Consider the following 22,730-nt stretch of genomic DNA (forward strand, 5'->3'; position numbering starts at 1 on the left):
TGCATTGCAGAGCAAAATGGCGGACAACAGGGAGAAAGCGCTTCAGGACTACCGTAAAAAATTACTGGAACATAAAGAAGTTGACGGGCGGCTAAAAGAACGTATGTACTTCTTTAACATGAAGCTACGCGTTTAGATATGCGCACACGTTGTGTATTGCGTTCATTTAAATGATAGACTCTCACAACCAGTATCTGTTAGCCTGCTGGCTAGCTAATGCTTTGTCATGCACTGAGCATCGTTGTACACTTCAGTGGGAACACAATAAAATAACCAGATGCTAACTTGGAGCCAACGAGCCGAGTAATGTTGAATATAATAAGCAGCGGTTGACTCGCGATAGCTATTAATAAGTATTTGAATGACCGTATAGCACGTGCATAACGTCACCCGACCGTCATCTCTTTTTCGGATACCTAATTCAACAATGCTAACCGGCTAGCCGGCTGCCCATAGAAGCAGTTTCATGGGAGCTTTTTATTATTAGTCTTTTTGTTTAAATTGCATTTCTAGTGTGTTACTGTGATATTAAAACGCTTCCTCATTCCCGTTTTATTTTTAGTGAGAGAACAACTGCGAGAACAAACGAAACAGTATGAAAAGTCAGAGAACGATCTCAAAGCTCTTCAGAGTGTCGGTCAGGTAAGAGTTTTTTACAATCAAAACTTTTGAGTGAAAATGTTTACTAGGTTGAAAACAGCAGCACAAACCCCACACCATTCAAATGGATGTATTAGGTGGTACAACCATCTTATTATGTGCTTACTTGCGTTAAGGTAAATCAAATTGGAATGTTACATAAAGTGGTCGATGATCATCTCGGTGAAAAAATGATTTTGTTTGTAAATTTTTAAAATGTCAAATGTGGCTGACTATGGAGGACACATGGGACAGAATGTAATATATACAGCTTTAATAAATACTGAAAGCAACACGAGGTAACCTTTCAACCTTTATAAAAAACTTTATTAGCATTTGTAATATGTCGACTGCCAACTAGTTGAATGACACCTGTTTTATATCTTGAGGGGGTCTGTATCGCTTTCACCTGAACTAATTAACTATGTGCCACGCAAAACAAACTAAAAATGTGCCGACTGTTTTACGGTATACGTCACTTCGCCCTTTCCCCATTCATTTTAAAGACTGAAGTCGATGTGTATGCTTTCGCTCGAATTCTGCAAAGATGGCAGAGCAACAAGAGACAAAAAGTTTTGTCTGAGGAGGGAAAAAAAGGAAAGCTACCAGGATATACAGAATAAACATTGGTTGGGCTTTCACCCGCTGATGTTGGTGCTGATGAGTTCTTTACCCACACGAAGCCACAGGTTGCTAACCGTCATATGCTATTGTTTAGCCCAGGGGTCGGCAACCTGTTTTGAGAGCCGCATGCGGCTCTTTAGCGCTGCCGTAGTGACTCCCTGGAAAATTTTCAAAAATGTTTCTAAATGGAAAAAGATGAGGTAAATATATTTTTTGTTTTGATATGGTTTCTGTAGGAGGACAAAAATGACACAAACATTCTTAACGTTTTCCAATGCTGTAAAAATGTGTAGAATAAATATCAAATTTCAACATTTCTGTCAACGAAGATTTGCGTCGTAGCCTGCGGCACATGTTTCTATCAGCAGGGTGGGATGCCAGGCAGGTAGCTATTGTAAACAAACCGGCAGCCGAGTACCCATTTGGGAGTGAGAGAAAAGCAGAGCAAAAATAGATTTAATTTAATTAATTTAGTTCATCGCCAAACTCCACTACTGCTGTTTTGTTGCAGCCCGGGAGATAATAAAGCATGGAAAACTGTTCACAGAGTGTGAGTACGTGAAGGAGACATTCATCAACATATCAGAACACCTATTTGCAGGCTTCAAAAACAAAACAGAGATAATACAGAAAATCAAAGACATGCCCAGATTAGGAGCATGTTATGCACGTTCCATTTTGTTGTTTTTCGAAACCTCAAAATAAAAATGACTTCAAAAATCGTATTTCTTTATTGAATTTCTACAATTTTATAAAAGCAATAAAACAATTCATTAATATTGTAATGAGGTTAAACTTTAGGTGGCATCATACAAGGAATAGTCATGTGGCGTGTTGGATGCACTGCAGGGAAAATAAACATTAAATCATGAAGGCTCATTACGTATTTTTAGCCAACCTAGTCATTTTGATAGTAGGCTAATATAGCTAATACAGATACATATAGCATGTGCTGCCTTCATTATTAGGCTTATTTAAGGTTTTTAATTTTTTGCGGCTCCAGACATATTTGTTTTTTGTTTTGTTTTATTTTTTGGTCCAATATGGCTCTTTCAGCATTTTGCGTTGACGATCCCTGGTTAAGCCACAACTGGATTCATTACCTTACCCTATTACTATTCATCCTTCACACAGCCGCTGGAAACAGAAATGTTGTTTAAGATTTTTGATTGAGTGATGATTTTAAGACACTGCAGGTGTGTGCTGGCCTCATGGGAAACACAGTCTTCCTTAAGCCAAAACAGTCCCGTTTTTGTCCCCAGAAAATTCCGCAGCCGCCATGTTTTTGCTGTGACGCTGAGTACGGCGAGGCCCAGAGTACGTTTGTTTGGTCCAGATTAGAGTTCGGATGTGCGTTCACATTTACAAATCGAAGCGGACTATCTGAGAAAAAGAACTCCGGACCAAGCAGTGCTAGTGTGAAAGTGCCCTTAAGCGTTAGTCCCCGCCCACTTACTTTAATGGGTGAGTTTGACAGATAAATTACGTGCTGCCACGTGTACATGAAATTATTAAATTGTGAAATAATTGTATATGTTTTTACATGAAATAAGATGATATTTGATTAATGAGTCATGATACATTCAAAGATTCATTTATATATATTATTCTGTCCCATTTGGTCCTCCATAGCTGACAGGAATGTGGTGGTTGGCAAAAACTGTCCTCCAAATGATTGGACATTATGAGAAACTATTGTGCTACATGGGGCTTCACCACATGAAATGCTTCTGTCTCTGCAGATTGTTGGAGAAGTCCTCAAACAGCTGACGGAAGAAAAATGTAAGTTCATGGTTAAATCTGATTCATATGTCAAACTAATTGCTGACCCCTGATGTGTCTGCATTTTAAAATTACAGTCATTGTCAAGGCCACAAATGGTCCTCGTTATGTGGTTGGATGCCGCAGACAGGTAAGCGCCCCTCACATGCACTTTTCATGTTATCAGCAGCTCAAGGTTTTCTCAACGCTTTTTCTACGCGTGGTGTGTGTGAGGAATTAAATTATCTTAATGACGGAAAACGACCATAGCTTTATCTCAAGTGTCCTGCAGTTTTTTTGTGAAAACATGGAAAGGTAATAGCTATTATATTTTTTGAAGTATTGTATTTTATTGTGAAAAATCTAGTGAATAAGGCAGACAGTCCATATGAAAAGAGTAGAAATCGACTGATACCGATTATTAGTACTTAGAGCGGCCGAAAACTGATTTGTGGAGCTGATTTTCATTTGCTGTTAAAGTGTAAAAATTGGCATAAACAATAGAATAATGCAAACACTGAACTTTATTGAAATGCCCTTTCTGCCATTTTTATTGAATCACACAAATAAAAAATAATAGTTCCAGAAGTGCTTGAATTTCCGACACTCAAAAACATCTCTTATAAAGTTTATTAAAAGGTTAAATACTTAGCTCTCCGGAAAAAAAAGTGTTCATCCAAAAAAAAAAGTTTTAAACATTTTACTGTCCCACCGAGGCGCCTTCATAATGCAAATTATTTTAAAACAAGAATAACGTAGAAAAATGTTTGTCTTAATTAAATGTTTTATTGAGCGAGTCCAGTCACATCGGCTCACTGCGCAAACACACAGACAATGAGTTGCCACAGCACACTAGTGGTTAACAAGCTAAACGATGATTGACACATTCGGCATTTTTGACGGTCGCGCTGCCATGCTTCCCTGGCAAAATGAAACTTTGTCCATACGTCATGAGACCAATGTTTACATTTGCAGTAAATTATACAGGTGCTTTTTTGCTTCTATTTATTTACAATTTCTTGCAGTACTTCGTATTGAAGAACACATGCACACACACACACTGAAGGAATTCGGCCCCCCGGCCAAGCTGCGAAAACGGCGACAGCCGAACCAAATGGTGTTCCGCCGGCACCGCTCCCACAAGTCGGCCGGGAGGGGCCAGTCCCGCGCATTCACTCCGGTGTTAACCCTTTGTACTGACTCCATTTTGAATGGTTTAAAGAAGGGTCACCGAAAACAGGTTGACAATTTATTGGTCGACAATGGTCAAAAACAAGGCAAAAACAGGCAACGGAGAGACAATGCTGTATCCAGGGTCGGCAAAACAACGGTTACATAGAAATGTCCTCAAGAAGCAACAGTTGTTATCTAAATGTTCAGTCTTTTGAAAGCTCTCGCGGGGGCGGGCCTGTGGGCAGGAAGAAGGGTATGAAGAAGGAAGAAAAAGGGTGTGTGTGTGGGATTATTGTCTTTTGTTGATTGGACAGGAGGATTTGGGAGTTACTGTTGTCCGGGCAACAAGGATGTGGATCCTGCCCCCTCAGTGTCAAAGGGGGCTCTTGGAGTCTTGTCAGTTGTGTTATCAGTTGGATATCGGGTGTTCTCCGATTCTACTTGTTTTAGGACAGAACGCCCTGCTCTTTGTCCTGGAGTGCCCGGAAGAACTAATTGCGAGAGTTGGTGTGTCAATCTTGCTCATGACGCATGTTGGGCTTCTGTGATAAGACAGCGTTGTGTATCTTTTATTAGGGCTGGGCGATATGGCCTTAAGTACGTATCACGATAAATTGAGCAGATTTACCTCGATAACGATAAATGACGATAAATTCGCCCAAGCAAACTGTTATATAATTTGAAAATTTGAATCAGTGCATGGAATACAAATTAACAGTTTCTCGTTAAATGTATTTACCAGCTTTCAATTTAAAAATTGCACATGCAGTCTAAACATTAAGTATTAAAAAAAAAATCTTGTAAACAATAAGAATTCTTGTGTGAACATTTATAACAGCTTGTATGACTTGAAAAATATCATCACTTGAATTTCATTAAATTCATTCCGCATTGTTATACACTAGATAGTGGCATGTGTTTAGATATTTAGAATAGATACAAATACGACACATCCACCCGCCCCCCAGAAATTATACTTAATTAAAAAATGTTTCACAAACCTTTCCTTTCTTTTATTCGGCTCAGTTATTTACATCTTATGATTTTAGAAATCCTTACAGTATGCAATAAATAATATTCCTGTTCCCAAGCACTGTGATTACTGTACTGTAATTTTTACAAAAAATAAGCAATACATAGTTACTCCCCGTCATCTAGGACGAGCCACTTACAAGACCAGCACTGTCGTGTATTACAAATACTGCTTTGAACACATCTTCACAGACAAAAGCAATGACACAGGCTTAAAGAGGTCAACTTTAATTGTGTAAATCACACTTAATGACGACAATCTCCTGGTTGAAATAGACGACATCCACTTAATTCTATTGAAGATATCTAATGCTGAGGCAATTTGTCAACTTTACGTTTAAAAAGAAACGTGCACTGTTTATCCAGTAGATGGGGCTCTTGCAGTGTGTTAAACTGTGATTCAATTTAGGGCAAATGTCTTAAAAGTGGTTCATTGTTTCAGAAAGCCTCGGTTTTTCCATCCCTATCTGGAACCCGTCAAGAGTTTACTTAATGTCGGGTGAAAGTTTGGCGAAGCTAACTTAAGCCCGACTTCATCCCGTTTACTTGTAGCTTTAGCAGCTAGCGTTAGCAGCTAGCGTTAGCAGCTAGTGTTAGCAGCTAGCGTTAGCAGCTAGCGTTAGCAGCTAGCGTTAGCCTACCGGGCTTCTGTTTGATTGGCTTCCTGAAAACCATGTGACTCCAAACGTAAGCACACTGTCTGCTTTCTTAAAGGGGAATGAACATAGCCGAACAACACAGACTCAAAGCGGGATGAAAAGACTATATTTTCTTCTTTTATTAAATTACCGAATTTACCGACATGGTCAAAATTACGTCGGTCATCGTGAAGAATTTCGGTAACGGTAAATTTTCGGTTTACCGCCCTGCTCTATCTTTTATGCCCTCTATGCTGCTTCTTTTCATTAAACTGTTGTATAAGTGCTATTTATTTTATATTAGGTGTGTTAGAGTAATACAAACAGTCATACAGTAAATATGAGAAATGATACTATTCCCTGATTGATTATATTACATGTGTCAGAGTAATGCAAACAGTTACAGTAAGGAGAACAAGTATTTGATACACTGCCAATGGGTTTTCCCATTGGCAGTGTATCAAATACTTGTTCTCCCCACTGTATATGGTGTGCGCGAGAAAGGTAACTACTGGACTGTCTCAGGAAATTAGAATACACAATATTCTAATTTTTTGAGACAGTCCTGTGTATATATACAATTTCCTGAGAAAATTGGAATATTGTGTATTCTAATTTCCTGAGACAGTCCTGTATATATACACAGGACTGTCTCAAAAAATTAGAATATTGTGTATTCTAATTTCCTGAGACAGTCCAGTATTCCCTTCAGTAGTATGGGGGTATCATGAACAGTTATTTTTCGCCCATTCTTATGAATGTATTTAAAAATGAATGAATGTGGTTGGCTGTGGAAGCTTTTTTCCCCTCCATAAACGTGCCGGTGTGGACGTAATTATTTTTTCCCGACGTATTAGGGCAGGATCCTCGGTTTAAAAAAAAAAAAACCCTGCTAGATGTAGACATGGTCTCAAACAAGTAAACAAGTTTACAATATCACCTAGGTAAAATTACAATCATTAGTAAGCACAACTATCAGAAAGTACTCCAGTGGGTGGCAAAATTTCAAACAGTTTTGTCCACTGATGACTGCTATGCAGCCCATTGCATGAATGCTTCAGCAACCCCGTTGACACCCGTGAGGAAAAGCGGTAATAAGAATGGATATATTTGACTCTAATTACGAGTTTACTGACATTAACAAAATGTTCTTTTTGTTTTAATCATCTTCATTTCCAATTCTAAAATGGTGTTTTTCTCTTATTGAACCTAGTTGGACAAGTCACAACTGAAGCCAGGTACTAGAGTGGCTTTGGATATGACTACGCTGACTATTATGAGGTAGGCTGAACATTTTAATTCCAAATGCAAGCTAACAAAATGGTTTAAAAATATAGAGCAATGTGAAAAGCAGACATTAAGTTCATTTTGACTGGATTGCTCATGTAGCGCCGTCAACGGCATTGAAACCAGAGCATTCACAGCCAGTTTTTTGTGGTCTTTTACAGGTCACTTTTTGTTCCTTTTAGGCCATTTACAGGTTACTTCCTGTTCATTCTGAGTCACTTCCTATTCATTTGGGGACATTCTTGAGTCACTTCCTTTTCAGTTGCCCAAAATCTACAGGATGTGACCTGTACATGCCCCAGAATGAACAGGAAGTGACTGATAATCAACAGGAAAGGATGTGAAATGCCCCAAAATTAGCTCATTGGCTGCCACTGACGGCCATAGACATCCAATTCGTTTGAAATGAGAGAGATGGCAGCAAATGAATGAGAGTTCATTCGCTGGCACCCTCCTAGTTCAAAAGAATTGGACGTCTACTTCGTATTTATCACATAGTAGGCTCTACTATCACATAGTAGGCTCTATTAGGTGATAAACTCTTTCCAATTCACGGCAGAAGGATGCAGGGAGCTTGTTTTTGTGTTTATTACTTATTACGTTTATTTTTTTTTTTATTGAGGTATCTTCCGCGAGAGGTGGACCCTCTGGTCTACAACATGTCACATGAGGACCCCGGGAGCGTCTCCTACTCTGAAATTGGTGGATTGTCAGAACAGATCCGTGAGCTCAGAGAGGTAAAACAATAACTTCTACTACTACTGTAACTAAACAAGTATGCAGTGGTATAAAAAAGTTTCTGAACCTTTTAGAATTTCTCACATTTCTGCATGAAATCACCATCAAATATAATCTGATCCTTGAGAAAATCCCACAGATCAAAATACAGTGTCTGCTTTAACAAAAATCACCCAAACATAGGTTTGGTTTTCATATTTTAATGAGGAGAGCATGCAGACAATGACAGCAGAGGGAAAAATAAGTGAGTGAACCATCACATTGAATATTTTGTGCCCCCCCCGGCAGCAATAACTTTCACCAGATGCTTCCTGTAGCTGCAGATCAGTCTGGCACATCGATCAGGACTAATCTTGGCTTCTCTACAAAACTGATGTATTTGAGTCAGATTCCTGAATCGGTGTGATTTTGACAAAGATCAAATCACATTTGATGGTGATTTTAATCAGAAATTTGACAAATTCCAAAAGGTTCCGATACTTTTTCATACCACTGTAACTTCACATGGAGAAAGACTGTTTGGAATCACAATGAACTTAAACGTGTGGTCAGTCACTTTTATGATCAACATAATTTTTTTTCTCCTGATGTGGTTATGGAAAACAATAGACAAAATATCTTGAAGAAATCACTTTATCACATAGTAGACTCTCCTATCACATAGTAGGCTCTAGAGGTGTGCAAAATTTCCGATTCTTAGATTATTCGCGATTCGGCCGTGGAAGATTCGAGAACGATTCACAAACATCCAAATTCCGATTATTGAAATATGCCAAGTAAAGCGGAAGTACAACACACTCAGCGCGCCGCGCGGTCAATGAGCAACGGAGCGAGAGTAGCTAAACATCATGCTTCTCATTACCCGGCCCCTCGGGTAATGCCAATGCTCAACTCACGGCTCTAGCTCAACTCATGCCACGAGATAAAAAAACACAACAACATACCTGAATGCTGCTGAAAAGCTGCGCTACAAAGTACGTCATCCACATAATGTTACGGTAGATATCATTTATATAGGACTAGATGCGCTGCGGTAGCGTTAGCAGCACACCTACAAAAAGCTAGATGCGGACGTAGTAAACGGCCGCCATCATAAAGCAGTACACTTCCCTGCAAGGCTGTTGTAGCGAACCTTCCAAGCAAACCTAATTAACTTTTTATCTAAAATACTCCTAAATCGGTAAAATATTGACTTGAATCTATCTTTAAAATAGTTTTAAAACTTTCACATGTCGACAGTAGACAAAAGGGAAATTATGGATTAACGGGAGCAATTTTAACAACTTTAACGGTTGATTCACAACATTAAATTAATTGAATGTAGTTTAAAGCTGCTGATACAGAATGGGGACTGGAGTTTTTTATTTACTGTTATTTTTGTATATTTGTTTACTGCTATATGTTAACTTGATACTGAAATAGTAGTTTGGTTTAGCCTGAGAGGATTTTTGAACAATTTTGGAACTAATGTACAAAACATTTAAAAAAAAAAAAAAAAAAAAAAGGAGGGGGGTGCATCAATAATCGTTTTAGAATCGAATCGGAGCCTCTGAATCGTAATCGTAATCGAATCGTTAGGTGCCCAAAGATTCCCAGCTCTAGTAGGCTCTATTATGTGATAAACTCTTTCCAATTCACAGCAGAAGGATGCAGGGAGCTTGTTTTTGTATTTATTACTTATTACGATTATTATTTTTTTTAATTGAGGTATCTTCCGCAAGAGGTGGACCCTCTGGAAATGTCGATTTGTAGTTACTCTATAATGACATATTTCAAATTTTATGTAACCGAATAGGGGTGGAAAAAGTATGGGTCTTTTTAGCCCATTTTTGTAGGGAGTGTTGGTCATTTAAAAATAATATATTACCAACGAATATTTAAAATTATTAATCATGATTGTAATTTTGAATAGTTTTTATGATTATAATTATATATTTAAATTTAATCCAATTTTGATAAAAACTAGAGGTCGACTGATATGTTTGGGAATTGAATGAATGTATATTCTAGTGCAGAAACGATTAATCTTTAACTAGAGTAATTACATTAGAAAAAAACTTTGAATCAAATTTTGCTGCTTCGAGGATTCATTTAATTAGAGTGGCGCTGTAATGGTATGTTTTGAAGGTGTTTGCATTTAGTTTTATTCATTTGGGTGAATATACTGCCCTCTTGTGGCAACAGTGAGTATGACATAACTCATCTAACATGCCTGAATCCAGCTAGTCCCTCTTAAAACCAACATAAGCTAAGTTTTTGTTTGAGCTAATATGTTTGTTGATGCATTCGTTGTTTAGTTTAGAAGTATAATTAGCAGTCTTTGGTTGGAATATGTGTTTGAACGATTTGTTGAGAGTTTTGTAAAAAATAAATAAATAAAAGAAACGTTAGCATTTTATAGCATTTAAGCTAGCAGACTTTTGCTGTGCAAGTTTGCCAATAATTCTTTTGTTGTACTTAGATCAACATTTATTAATTTTGTTTATACCGTTTGAGACTAGGCTCAGGTATTCTCATTTAAATGCATTTATTGCTCTTGTGAAATGAAACTGCAATTGTCCATGGTTTGAAGAAACACTGATGTATTTTATTTTGTATTCGCATTTAATGCTCTTTTAAAATTGATATCTTTGCAACCCAAATAACTATTGTTGCAAGCATAAACACTTCTTTGTTTTTCATCTCCAAATTTTTTTTCTGCAACACATTAAATGTTCGTTATCCAATTAATCGATTACTTAAATAATCGATAGCTGCTACCCTAGTTCACGTAGAAAATGATATTTCCCAACACTTTGTATGGTTATACGTAACTATATGAAAATGAATAAACCAAGTGCATTTAACAAATATGTGTAATTGTCTGTGAATAAATGGGATTATATCTACATCTAACCCAATTTATTCCGTTGTTTTGTAGCGTGGTTTATGAATAAAAGAAATTAATAGATTTTTGATTATTTGGTGACGATAAGCAACGTTTTGATTTTATGGCAGGTGATTGAGCTACCCCTGACAAACCCTGAGCTTTTCCAGAGAGTTGGAATAATCCCTCCAAAAGGTTGCCTTCTCTATGGACCTCCAGGTAAATTTAAATTAATGTGTTTCACTCACGGTTGTTCAAAGTACAGTATTCTATTTTTTTGACAATTTTAATTATAATGAGTTATTGCTGCCTTTAAGGTACTGGGAAGACTCTTCTAGCAAGGGCAGTTGCAAGTCAGCTGGACTGTAACTTCCTCAAGGTGAGTGTCATGTGTATAGGAGCAGTCATGCTGGCGTTTAGCTAGTTAGCTAATTTTACCAGTGTGCGTACCCTGCAGGTTGTGTCCAGCTCCATTGTTGACAAATACATTGGTGAAAGCGCCAGGCTCATCAGAGAGATGTTCAACTATGCGAGGGATCATCAGCCTTGCATCATCTTCATGGATGAGATCGATGCCATCGGTGAGAAGTGCAGATTCTCGGCCGAAATTGTTTAGTTTTTCTGTAATTTGGTCTCTATTTCGTTTCCATTTTTTTAACCACTAACACAGAGGTTATATTGGTTTACATCACATAGAGTGAAGAAAATAAGTATTTGAACACCCTGCTATTTTGCACATTCTCTCTCTTAGAAATCATGGAGGTGGCTGAGATTTTCATTGTAGGTACATGTCCATTGTGAACAATGTATGATTTTTTTTAACGTTTTGTTTGTGCGATCCAGCTGCAAATAAGTATTAGTGGTTCTGAGCTGTCGCTTAGAAATATGGAGTTTGATCTCCCTCCAAAGGTTTTTAATTGGGTTTAGGTCTGGAGACTCGCTAGGCCATGATTGAACCTTGATTATGCTTCTTACAGAGCCATTCCTTGGTTTTCCTGGCTGTGTGCTCTAGGTCATTGTCATGTTGGAAGACCCATCCTCGACCCATTTTGAATGCTCTTGCTGAGGGAAGGTGGCTGCTCCTCAAAATCTCACAATACTGGGCCCCACTCATCCTCTCTTTAATACATTGCACTTGTCCTGTCCCATGCACAGACAAATGCCCACAAAGCATGATGTTACCACCCCCATGCTTCACAGTAGGGATGGTGTTCTTGGGATAGTACTCATTATTCTTCTTCCTCCAAGCATGGTTTGTGGAATTACAACCAAGAAGTTCTATTTTGCTGTCATCTGACCACAAAACTTGCTTTCATGACTCCTCTGCATCATCCGCATTTGCGTCATAGGCAAACTTAAGACGGGCCTTTACTGTACATGTGCTGGTTTGGGCAGGGGAACCTTCCGTGCCATGCATGATTTCAAAGTCAAACCATGACATCTTAGTGTATTACCAACTGTATCCTTAGAAACAGTGGTCCCAGCTCTTTTCCGGTCATTGACCAATGCCTGTCGTGTAGTTCTGGGCTTCACCTTTTTTAGGAACATTGAGACCCCACGATGGGGTATCTTACATGGGGCTCCGCTCCGATTGAGATTGATTGATAATTGATTGTTTAGCTTCTTCCGTTTTCTAATGATTGCTCCAACAGTGGACCTATTTTCACCGAGCTGCTTGGTAATTGCTCCGTAGCTCTTTCCACCCTTGTGGAGGTGTACAATTTTGTTTTTGGTGTCTTTGGACAGCTCTTTGGTCCTGGCCATGTTACAAGTTTGAGTCTTACTGATTGTATGGGGTGGAAAGGTGTCTTTATGCAGCTATCGACCTCAAACAAGTGCATCTCATTCAAAATAATACATGGAGCGGAGGTGGACTTTTAATTGGGGGACTTAACAGGTCTTTCAGGGTCAAAATTCTAGCTGATAGACAGGTGTTCAAATACTTATTTGCAGCTGTTATCACTAGAGGTGGGAATCTTGGGGCACCTAAGAATTCGATCACGATTTGGATTCAGAGGCTACGATTCCATTAAAAATCGATTAGTGATGCCCCCCCCCCCCCCCCCAAGCTATTAGCTGCTTTTAATGTTTTGTACATTAGTTACAAAAAAAATGTACAAAAATCGCCTCCGGCTTAAATAAACTACTATTTCACTATCAAGTTACCAGTTCAAAACAGTAAATAAAATACTCAAGTCCCCATTCTGTAACAGCCGAATCAAACTACATTAAATTAATTTAGTGTTGTGAATCAATCGTTAAAGTTGTCAAAATTGCTCCCGTTTTTTCCATAATTTCCCTTCTGTCTACTTTCGACATGTGCAAAGTTTTTGAACTTCTTCATCATTTAAAGATGGATTCAAGTCAAGATTTGGCCGATTTAGGAGAATTTTAGATAAAAAGTTAATTAGGTTCGCTCGGAAGGTTCGCTAAACAGCCTTTCAGAGAAGTTTACTGCTTTAAGATGGCGGCTGTTTACTAACGCTGGCTAGTCTGCCATTTCGCATCTAGTTCTCTTTACATGTGCTTACACTGCCTTCCGTCATTTCGCATCTAGTTCTATATACATAAGATATTTACTTTAGCATAATGTTGACGTAGTTTGTAGCAACGTGCTCGTTGTTTGAAGCGGCTATCGGCCGGAGTCAAGTATTAAGTGTTTTTTTAATCTCGCGGCATGAATTGTCAGTCCGTTCTTCAGTTCCCCTCCAGATTGCGCTGACTGTGTTTTATTTGCGCTGAATTTGGCATATTTCAATAATCGGAATTTGGATGTTTGTGGATCGTTCTCGAATCTTCCACGACCGAATCGCGAATGAGAATCGGAAATTTCGCACGCCTCTAGTTAATCACAGAAATAAATTGTTCAAAAAACAGGCATTATGATTTCCGGATTTTTCTTTTTAGATTATCTTTCTCACAGTGGACATGCACCTACGATGAAAATTTCAGACTCCTCCATGATTTTTATGTGGGAGAACTTAAAAAATTGCAGTGTGTTCAAATACTTATTTTCTTCACTGTATACTGGCCAAAACATTGCATTGACTTGCACATTTTGATGAGACCCAATACAAAATAAGATTCAGAATGCTTTTGATTTATGCAATTGGTTGGCTCTCCTTTTTTATGAATTACTGCATCAATACACTGTGGCATGGAGGCCATCAACCTGTAGTAAAATACAACAGAAGCCACACAGGCATGTTGAGATCAGTTCTGTCAAATCCATATTCAAAATAGTCTGTGAAGTAATTATTGGTGAACTCAGATAGTGAGGTTTATCATGATTATTTCAACTGTATAATGGTGTTTCCTCTAGGTGGTCGGCGTTTCTCTGAGGGAACCTCTGCTGACAGAGAAATTCAGAGGACATTGATGGAGGTACGGTAGTGACTCTCACAGTATCCGTGACTTTCATTTGAAAGATGGTTGCTCAAAGAATCTAAATATAAATTTCTGAGAACTACTGTATATTAACTGAGAAAATAATGTTTAAACACCGAAAATGGCACGTTCCGACGAATATACAATTGCATATATTAAACCACAGCGGACTAACTTCATTTATAAAACGTGGTCAGTGTTTCTGGGAAGTTTTTATGTTGTAATGTTTAAAAAAAAAAAGTACGACCACCCACACGGTAGGCAAAAATTGGGCTCGGTAAATCCATGTTTATGCATTCGTAGAAAACACCTATCAAAGTTCATTCCGATTTGTCCATGCATAACGGAAGAGTAGCAATTTTGGTTAGTGTCCTCAACAACAGCAGCAGCAAACGGAACAATGAAATTTTGTGACATTTTTTAGCACCATTCCTCGGCGGCCTTAAAAAAGGCATTTTAGCCAAAACTAATATTTATGGAGATGAAACTTCTGACAGCTTAAAAGGTTCTGTATTATATTGCTGTATTTTTGAGTCTTTTATATAGCTGACCCCCATGATGCGAACACAATGCATTCCACGACCAAGCTCGTAACGTGAATATGCTCGTATCATGAGTAGGGCTGCAGCTATCGATTATTTAAGCAATAGATTAGTCTATCAATTAATTAGTTCGAATAATCGAGTAGTCGGATTGGGAACATTTAATGCGTTGCAGGATAAATTGTAATAGATGTAAAACAAAGGCTTGCTAAGATTGCACTTTCAAAAGACCATTAAATACGAATACAACGTAAAATTCCTAAGTGCTTCTTCAAATTATGCAGAATTGCACTTTCATTTAAAAATACATTTAAATACCAGAGTTTAGCCTTAAACAGTATTAAAAAAATGAGGATCTAAGTGTAACAAATGAGCAATTGGCTAACTTGCATAGCAAAAGTCAGTTAGCTTTAAGGCTATAAAATGCTAATGTTTTTTTTTTTCCATTGCTCATAACAAAATGTTCAAACCAATATTCCCACAAAAAACTGCTAAATATACCTATGAAATATGAATGCATAAAAAAAGCATTTTTCCTCAAACAAAAACTTACATTATGTTGGTCTTAACAGGGAGCAGCTGGATTCAGCCATGTTAAAGTGCCTGTGACAGCATTAAAAAAATCTTAAATAGCATTATTATGTGAATTAGAGTCATATTTTGAGGCGATTCGACTGTATACAACAATTTGGCAAAATGTAAATGAATGATTAGTCAAAATAACCTTTTATTTTTCTATATGCCATGTACAGCACAATGAAGTCAAGAATGTGAACGTCTGAATTCTGATTTCTTCCCAGCTACTCAACCAGATGGATGGCTTCGACACACTACACCGGGTCAAGATGATCATGGCAACCAATAGACCTGACACTCTCGACCCCGCCCTGCTGCGACCAGGCCGACTTGACCGCAAAATCCGTATGATATCTTTGTAATTGAATCCTTGTCTTTTTTTTTGTAAAGGGAAATATTACCTCTAATGCATTCACGTGCTCTCCAGACATCGAGCTGCCCAATGAACAGGCTCGTCTGGACATCCTCAAAATTCACTCCAGTCCCATCACCAAGCATGGAGAAATAGGTCAGAAAACTTATGTTTATCTTTATATTTGCTACACTTAAGCCTGTCGCAATATACAATATGTGACTTTATCGCACAATAAATAAAAATGAGGGCGGTAATTTTCCCAGCAGTGATTTATCGCCGCATGCGTGCACATATTTGTGCATGCATTTTTGCGTTTGTTGCGTGCACTCGGCCCACGTGCCTGTTGACTGCATATGAGAGACTCCAGTTCCTTTCACAGACATTTATTGGCCTTCAAAACACCGTAGAATGAAAGTTAAAGACATACAAAATACGGACACACATCTACATTAAACATTGCAAAACAATAGTATTGCTACATTGAAGCTAATAGAAAAAAGACAACGCACTAACCACTTTAGCATGCTATAAAACATTGTCAGTCTTCTCCAAAACGCAAAAATTTGGTTAAGAGGTGACACTTCAAACTAGGCCTGCAGCTATCGAATATTTTACTAATCGAGTATTCTACAGAATATTCCTTCGGCTAATCTAGTAGTTGGTTAAAACATATTTTTGTTTAGCCAAAGAGCAATTATTAGGGCTGTCAAACGATTAAAATTTTTAATCGAGTTAATTACAGCTTAAAAATTAATCGTAATTAATCGCAATTCAAGCCATCTATAAAATATGCCTTATTTTTCTGTAAATTATTTTTGGAATGGAAAGATCAGACACAAGATGGATATATACATTCAACATACAGTACATAAGTACTGGATTTGTTTATTATAACAATAAATCAACAAGATGGCATTAACATTAATAACATTCTGTTAAAGCGATCCATGGATGGAAAGACTTGTAGTTCTTAAAAGATAAATGTTAGTACAAGTTATAGAAATGTTATATTAAAACCCCTCTTAATGTTTTCGTTTTATTAAAATTTGTAAAATTTTCAATCAAAAAATAAACTAGTAGCTCGCCATTGTTGATGTCAATAATTACACCATGCTCCCTCATGGTACTATACCATAAAATCAGTTGGACCCAAACGCCAGCAGTCGGCGCCAAACACCAAAAAAAAAAAAGTAACAAGCGGACATTACACTGTACTGTCATTTTAGTCTGTTTGAGCGGGGCATGTATGTTAATTGCGTCAAATATTTCAACATGATTAATTTAAAAAAATTCATTACCGCCCGTTAACGCAATAATTTTGACAGCCCTAGCAATTATACAGTGGGGAGAATAAGTATTTGATACACCGCAAATGGGAAAACCCATTGGCAGTATATCAAATACTTGTTCACCCCACTGTACATGCAAAATGAAGACATTTTACCAAATAATGAACCATTTTTATATAAATGTCTTTAAGATGTACATTGTTGAAAACGCCCAACAACTGCATCTCAGATGCGACGAGAAAAACAAAAAATTCACTGCTTTCACTCATAAAACTCTTAGATCTAAAGATCTAACAATAAAAAAAATTCTTACCTAAAAATGTCATAACGCTTGATAACACACATCACTTAAAAGTTAGGTTTTTGTTCCACGTGTTTCAATTAAATTTCAGTTTGTGTCAAGCTATTTTAAGTTCTAGCATAAAATAAATAAATGTATGATACCTGCTGTATTGGTTACAACTTTAACTTATACCATGGATGCATTTCATTCAGATTTTGAAGCTATTGTGAAGCTGTCGGACGGTTTCAACGGAGCCGATTTAAGGAACGTTTGCACGGAAGCAGGTTAGACGTTCGCCATCATGCACAGTAGCTACTTCTACAGTGGTATGAAAAAGTATCTGAGCATTTTGGAATTTCTCACATTTCTGCATAAAATTACCATCAAATGTGATCTGATCTTTGTCAAAATCACACAGATGAAAATACAGTGCTTTAACTAAAACCGCCCAAACATTTAAGGTTTTGCTTTAACTAAAACCGCCCAAACATTTAAAGGTTTTCATATTTTAATGAGGATAGCATGCACACAATGACAGAAGGGGGGAAAATAAATGAACCTCCTGCCTAAGGAGACTTAAAGTGCATGTGACACGAAAAAGCATGTTTATTTAATAATACACGCGGTATTTTATGCTCCTGAATGATATGGACCGCTTGGATGTGTGTGGAAGCGATCGCTATATTAATATAGTTTTTTGAATCCCGCTCCATGAAAATGAGTGACTTCCGGCTTCGGTCTTGCATTGAGGAGGAGAACGCTGTGACGTGTACGGTAGAAGACGTCCTCTTCACTATACAGCGTACTGTTGTGTATGAGGACGAAGGATTCAGCTGATTTTGTGGATTAATACTAAAGATGCACCGATACCAATACTAGTATCGGCAGGGGGCGCCGATCCGGCCCAAAATGGTGGTATCGGTATCGGCGAGTATCAACAAAGACGGCGCCGATACCATTTACCAGTCCATTATTATAACATTTGACTGCAGCCTTTTTTTTTTCTCCTGGCGCACACTACACTATGTTTTTGTGTTGTGTGATGACACGTGAACACCAAACAGCTATCGCTATTGGCCTGCTCCAGACCAATGAGAACGGGCCAATAGCCACTTCTGACCAAATGACATGGCCGACATGTCGGCGGTCGGGAAATATTTCAAAATAGAAATCCCGTCAATTAAAATCAATGGCTGCGTGCAAGATTTGCGGCCTGAAAGTTTCGAGATGTGGAGTTAAATCGGCCAGTTTCAATACCTCGAACCTGATAAAACATTTGAAGACGAAACGTGAACGAACACAACGAGTTTGAGCCTGCAAGAGCAGGACTGCTATCCAGAGGAAGGGCGCTGGACAGGTGCAACAATCTCTGGTCAGTTCACTACGTCTACTTTACTTTTATTGTCTTTTACTGAAAGAAATGCTGCAGTAATTTGGGAACTGTTTCGAAAGTAGGGTTGCCACCTTTCAGAAATAGAAATAAGGGACCCCCCCCCCTTCCCGAAAAATGGAGGTTAATAGTGAGACGGGATGCTGTGGTCAATTATAATTACTTATAATTGTGAGCGTCCGCAAATGCGGAAACAAGGTTGGACCTCGAAGCGGACAACAAGCGGGGGATAAGTACAAGGGTTTAATGATTACAAACAAAAAATAACACGCGATCGCGGAATAGTAGAAATAACAAAAGGAGTCTGTGACAGCAGGTCGACGGGGCTCAATACTACAAACTCGAAGGTTAACTAAGACGATAGGCAGCGAGCCAAAAAGCCAAAATAAAAACACTCAAATACCTGCACAGGGTAGAGGTTACAAACGAGTGCAGCACACTAACAGAAAAAACCCAATGCAGGGGCGTTACAAGCAAATGTAGCGAGACTATAGTGCGAGATGTCAAATGGCGATCAGCAAAGCAAATATCTCGGCAGCCTTCTCTGAGCTCACCCGTGCTTAAATGCTGTGTTGATGAGCCCGCATTGGATTCAGGTGAGACGTCAGGAACGCCCCCACTAACAGCCCAGCAACAAAACATAATCTAACCAGCAGCAGAATGTGACAATAATTTCATGAAAGTTGCACTGTTTGGCCTTTGAGAGGTTTAAAAAAAGTTTACTCAGTTCATTCAGAGTTTATTATTATGAACTTATTTTTACTTTCTTACTGTTGGGCTAGTATTATACTTTGTACTAGTCTTTTTCCTATTTTGCAAAGGTAAGCAACAGCCTGGCAAAGCCTTGATAGCAATGATTTCACATCCAATTATGTAGCTCTTTGGGGGGGGAGGGGTATGTGTATACATATATATATATATATATATATATATATATATATATATATATATATAAACTGGGTGGTATTGGTATGGTATCGGTATTGGCCGATACTGCACAGCCAGGTATTGGTAATCGGGGCCAAAAAATGGTATCGGTGCAACACTAATTAATACGTTTATTTTTCGCATCACACCAGCCAAACGGCTGCAGAAAAATCATTCTGTATGAGGGAGAGGCGTATGCGCCTTTTTGGAGTTTCAAAAGGTTCCCATTCACCGTGGATATTTACTGTGGGACCATTGGACTTACGAGGAACTGAGTAAACATCTTGTTTTGTATTATGTCAAATACGAATACAGCGATTACAAAGTAAACACTACAAACTTTCTTTAAATAAAGGACTACTTACGTATGTAAAAAGCTCTCCTCATGCACATTAGCAGTACGTTAGCTGCACAACAACTGCAGCCACCCTCCTCCGGGGAACGAACTGTAAATTGCTCTCCGCCGGGCGGTCTGCCGATCCGCAAAGACAATCGACATACCAGTCGTCATGTCAATAAATCCAGGCTAGTTATGTGTGATTTTCCGCTTCGAAGACTTTGAAACATCACTCAGTTCGGGTTAGCATGTCGCCTTTTGGTTTGTTTACATTCTCCGAACCCGGGGAAGGGAAATGACATATGTCCGATTTAGGTGTCATAAAATATCGTTCGGGAGGTGCGACAGTAAAGGTGAAGTCGACAGTTTTGACCATTATGGAGTAATTTTGCCATGTCGTCCTGAATAAATGCATTTTTATTATTTCATATTCCATTTAGCACAAGACTGTTATTTGTCATGACCATGCCATTTATTTAGCAATTGGGGAAAATACCTGGATAAAAAGAATATCCTGTAAAAATACTGAAGAAAAGAGACAGAAACAATGACATTTTGCGGCTCTTTTCGTAGCGTTTTCCTTGTTCTGAATAATTCCCCCTCAATGGGCTGAATAGTAAAGCCGATGAGCCCATCCTCCCGCTGACGTCATCCACCTGTTGGGGACGCTAGAGCCCTATAATGGTAGGCGGGGCTTAAAACAGATTAAAAGACTAATTTCTCGTCATCTGCGCTTTGCTACATTGTTGTATATAGTCGAATCGTCTCAAAATATGATTCTAATTCACATAATAATGCTATTTAAGACTTTTTTTCTCATGTCGTATGTCTATAAAGAGCAATTGACATCATGGCTCGTTCAAAAAAGCTGTCTGAAGACCCACGATCGAGGATTGTTTATTTGTATAAAGTTGGGAAAGGATACAAAACCATCTCTAATAGTCTGGATGTTCATCAATCAATAGACAAAGAAGTTGTCCACAAATGGAGAGAGTTTGGCACTGTTGCTTCTCTCCCAAGCAGTGGCCGTTCACCAAAGATGACGCCAAGAGTTCAGCGCATAATACTCAGAGAGGTAAAAAAGAACCCTAGACTGTCTGCTAGAGACTTACAGAAATCATCACTATATGTAAAACTATGTCCAAGAATGGTGTTCATGGGAGGACTCCACAGAGGAAGCCACTGCTGTTGCTCATTTATTGTTTGCAAAAAGGCACTTGGACAGTCCACAAAAGGTTTTGGCAAAATATTTTGTGGACTGATGAAACCAAAGTTGAATTGTTTGGGAGTAACACACAACGTCATGTGTGAAGGAACAATGGAACAGGTCACCAACATCAACACCTCATCCCCACCGCGAAGCACGGTGGAGGGAGCATTATGATTTGGGGCTGTTTTGCTATCTCAGGACCTGGACAACTTGCATTCATTAATGGAAGAATGAATTCAAATGTTTATCAGAATGTTTTGCAGGAAAACCTGATGCTGTCTGTCAGACAGTTGGAGCTAAAAAGAGGATGGATGCTGCAACAAGACAATGATCCAAAACACAGAAGTAAATCAACTTCAGAATGGTTGCAGAAGAACAAAACACACATTCTGCAGTCAAAGTCAAGATTTGAACCCCATTGAGATGCTGTGGCATGACCCAAAAACAGTGATTCATGCCTGATATCCCAGGAATCTGACTGAACTACAGCAGTTTTGTAGAGAAAAATGGTCCTGGTCCTGATTGATGTCCCAGACTGATCTGCAGCTACATGAAGCGTCTGTTTGAAGTTATTGCTGCCAAAGGGGTGCCACAAAATATTAAATGTGATGGTTCACTTACTTATATTTCCCCCATCTGTCATTGTTTGCATACAATCCTCATTAAAATATGAAAACCTATAAATGTTTGGGTGGTTTGTTTAAAGCAGACACTGCTTTTTTATCCGTGCGGTTTTGACAAAGATCAGATCACATTTGATGGTGATTTTATGCAGAAATTTGAGAAATTCCAAAAGGTTCAGATACTTTTTCATACCACTGTATGTATATAGTTTTGATCAATGTGTGCTTCGCAGGTTTATTCGCCATTCGCTCTGACCGAGAATACGTCACCCAGGAGGACTTCATGAAAGCCGTGCGAAAGGTGGCCGATTCAAAGAAACTGGAGTCCAAGCTCGACTACAAGCCTGTATAGATCCTACATTTTTTCACAATTACAATTCCTTGGTTTCGCTGTTGTATGCGTATGACTAGAAGAAAAATGTATTCTTCATGTTTGTGGGAGCAACATTTGGATAAAGTATATTGTCATCTACCAAAGTGACTTTTTACTGTGTTACAGTTGCCTGAGTACTGAAAGATGACGGTTCTGTTGTCCCATGCAACACTTGTATAAAACTAAAAAAAACTTCATATATGGCAATAAATCGTTGTTTGAATCTATTTTTTAATAGATTTTTTTTTGTAATTGTCTAACACCATTTTTTAAAGTTTGAAACCGATCTAAGCTTGTCTTAGTGGAAATTAGGACTGCACGATATTGGGGAAAAAATGACATTGCAACTTTTGGGTGTTTGCGATTTATATTGCGATATTAAAACGAGAACAATTTACAGCAGATGACTTGAAAAGCTCTGTTTAAGAAGACTTTGGTTGACTCACCATGAACATTTTGTACAGGTAATCCCCGGGTTACGAATGAGTTCCGTTCCTACTCTGTCGACGTAACCTGACTTTCCGCGCAAATTCGAATTAACCCGTTAAGTACCCCTGTCAAAATAACTATCTAAAAAGTCCAGAAGTATTGTATTTGGTTTAATGATAAATACAGTGCTTTCCGGTGGCAGCGTTGGTCTGGCTGGAGTGCATGACTGACGAGCAGACTCGTCTGACATG

At 38.4% G+C, this 22,730-nt stretch overlaps 1 protein-coding gene across 1 annotated transcript; it reads left to right on the plus strand.

The window, feature by feature from the left end:
* psmc6 (proteasome 26S subunit, ATPase 6) lies at positions 1–22,283 on the plus strand. Its single transcript, XM_057823314.1, has 14 exons — positions 1–101; positions 563–642; positions 3,006–3,045; positions 3,123–3,175; positions 7,081–7,148; positions 7,777–7,891; positions 10,890–10,977; positions 11,076–11,137; positions 11,216–11,339; positions 14,081–14,142; positions 15,488–15,608; positions 15,691–15,771; positions 17,403–17,474; positions 21,911–22,283. Exons 1-14 carry the CDS (start codon positions 17–19, stop codon positions 22,027–22,029), a joined length of 1,170 nt encoding a protein of 389 aa, XP_057679297.1. The 5' UTR covers positions 1–16; the 3' UTR covers positions 22,030–22,283.
* The last annotated feature ends 447 nt before the right edge of the window (positions 22,284–22,730 follow it).

This window comes from Corythoichthys intestinalis, chromosome 19 (assembly GCF_030265065.1).
Source record: "Corythoichthys intestinalis isolate RoL2023-P3 chromosome 19, ASM3026506v1, whole genome shotgun sequence".
NCBI classification, from domain to species: Eukaryota; Metazoa; Chordata; class Actinopteri; order Syngnathiformes; family Syngnathidae; genus Corythoichthys; species Corythoichthys intestinalis.

Excerpts from the sequence above, each read along its gene's own strand:
- psmc6 (XM_057823314.1), top strand. The coding sequence starts at position 17 with ATGGCGGACAACAGGGAGAAAGCGCTTCAGGACTACCGTAAAAAATTA. Across the intron at positions 7,892-10,889 it reads AGATCCGTGAGCTCAGAGAG|GTGATTGAGCTACCCCTGAC; the intron begins GTAAAACAATAA and ends ATTTTATGGCAG. Across the intron at positions 15,609-15,690 it reads CCGACTTGACCGCAAAATCC|ACATCGAGCTGCCCAATGAA; the intron begins GTATGATATCTT and ends CGTGCTCTCCAG.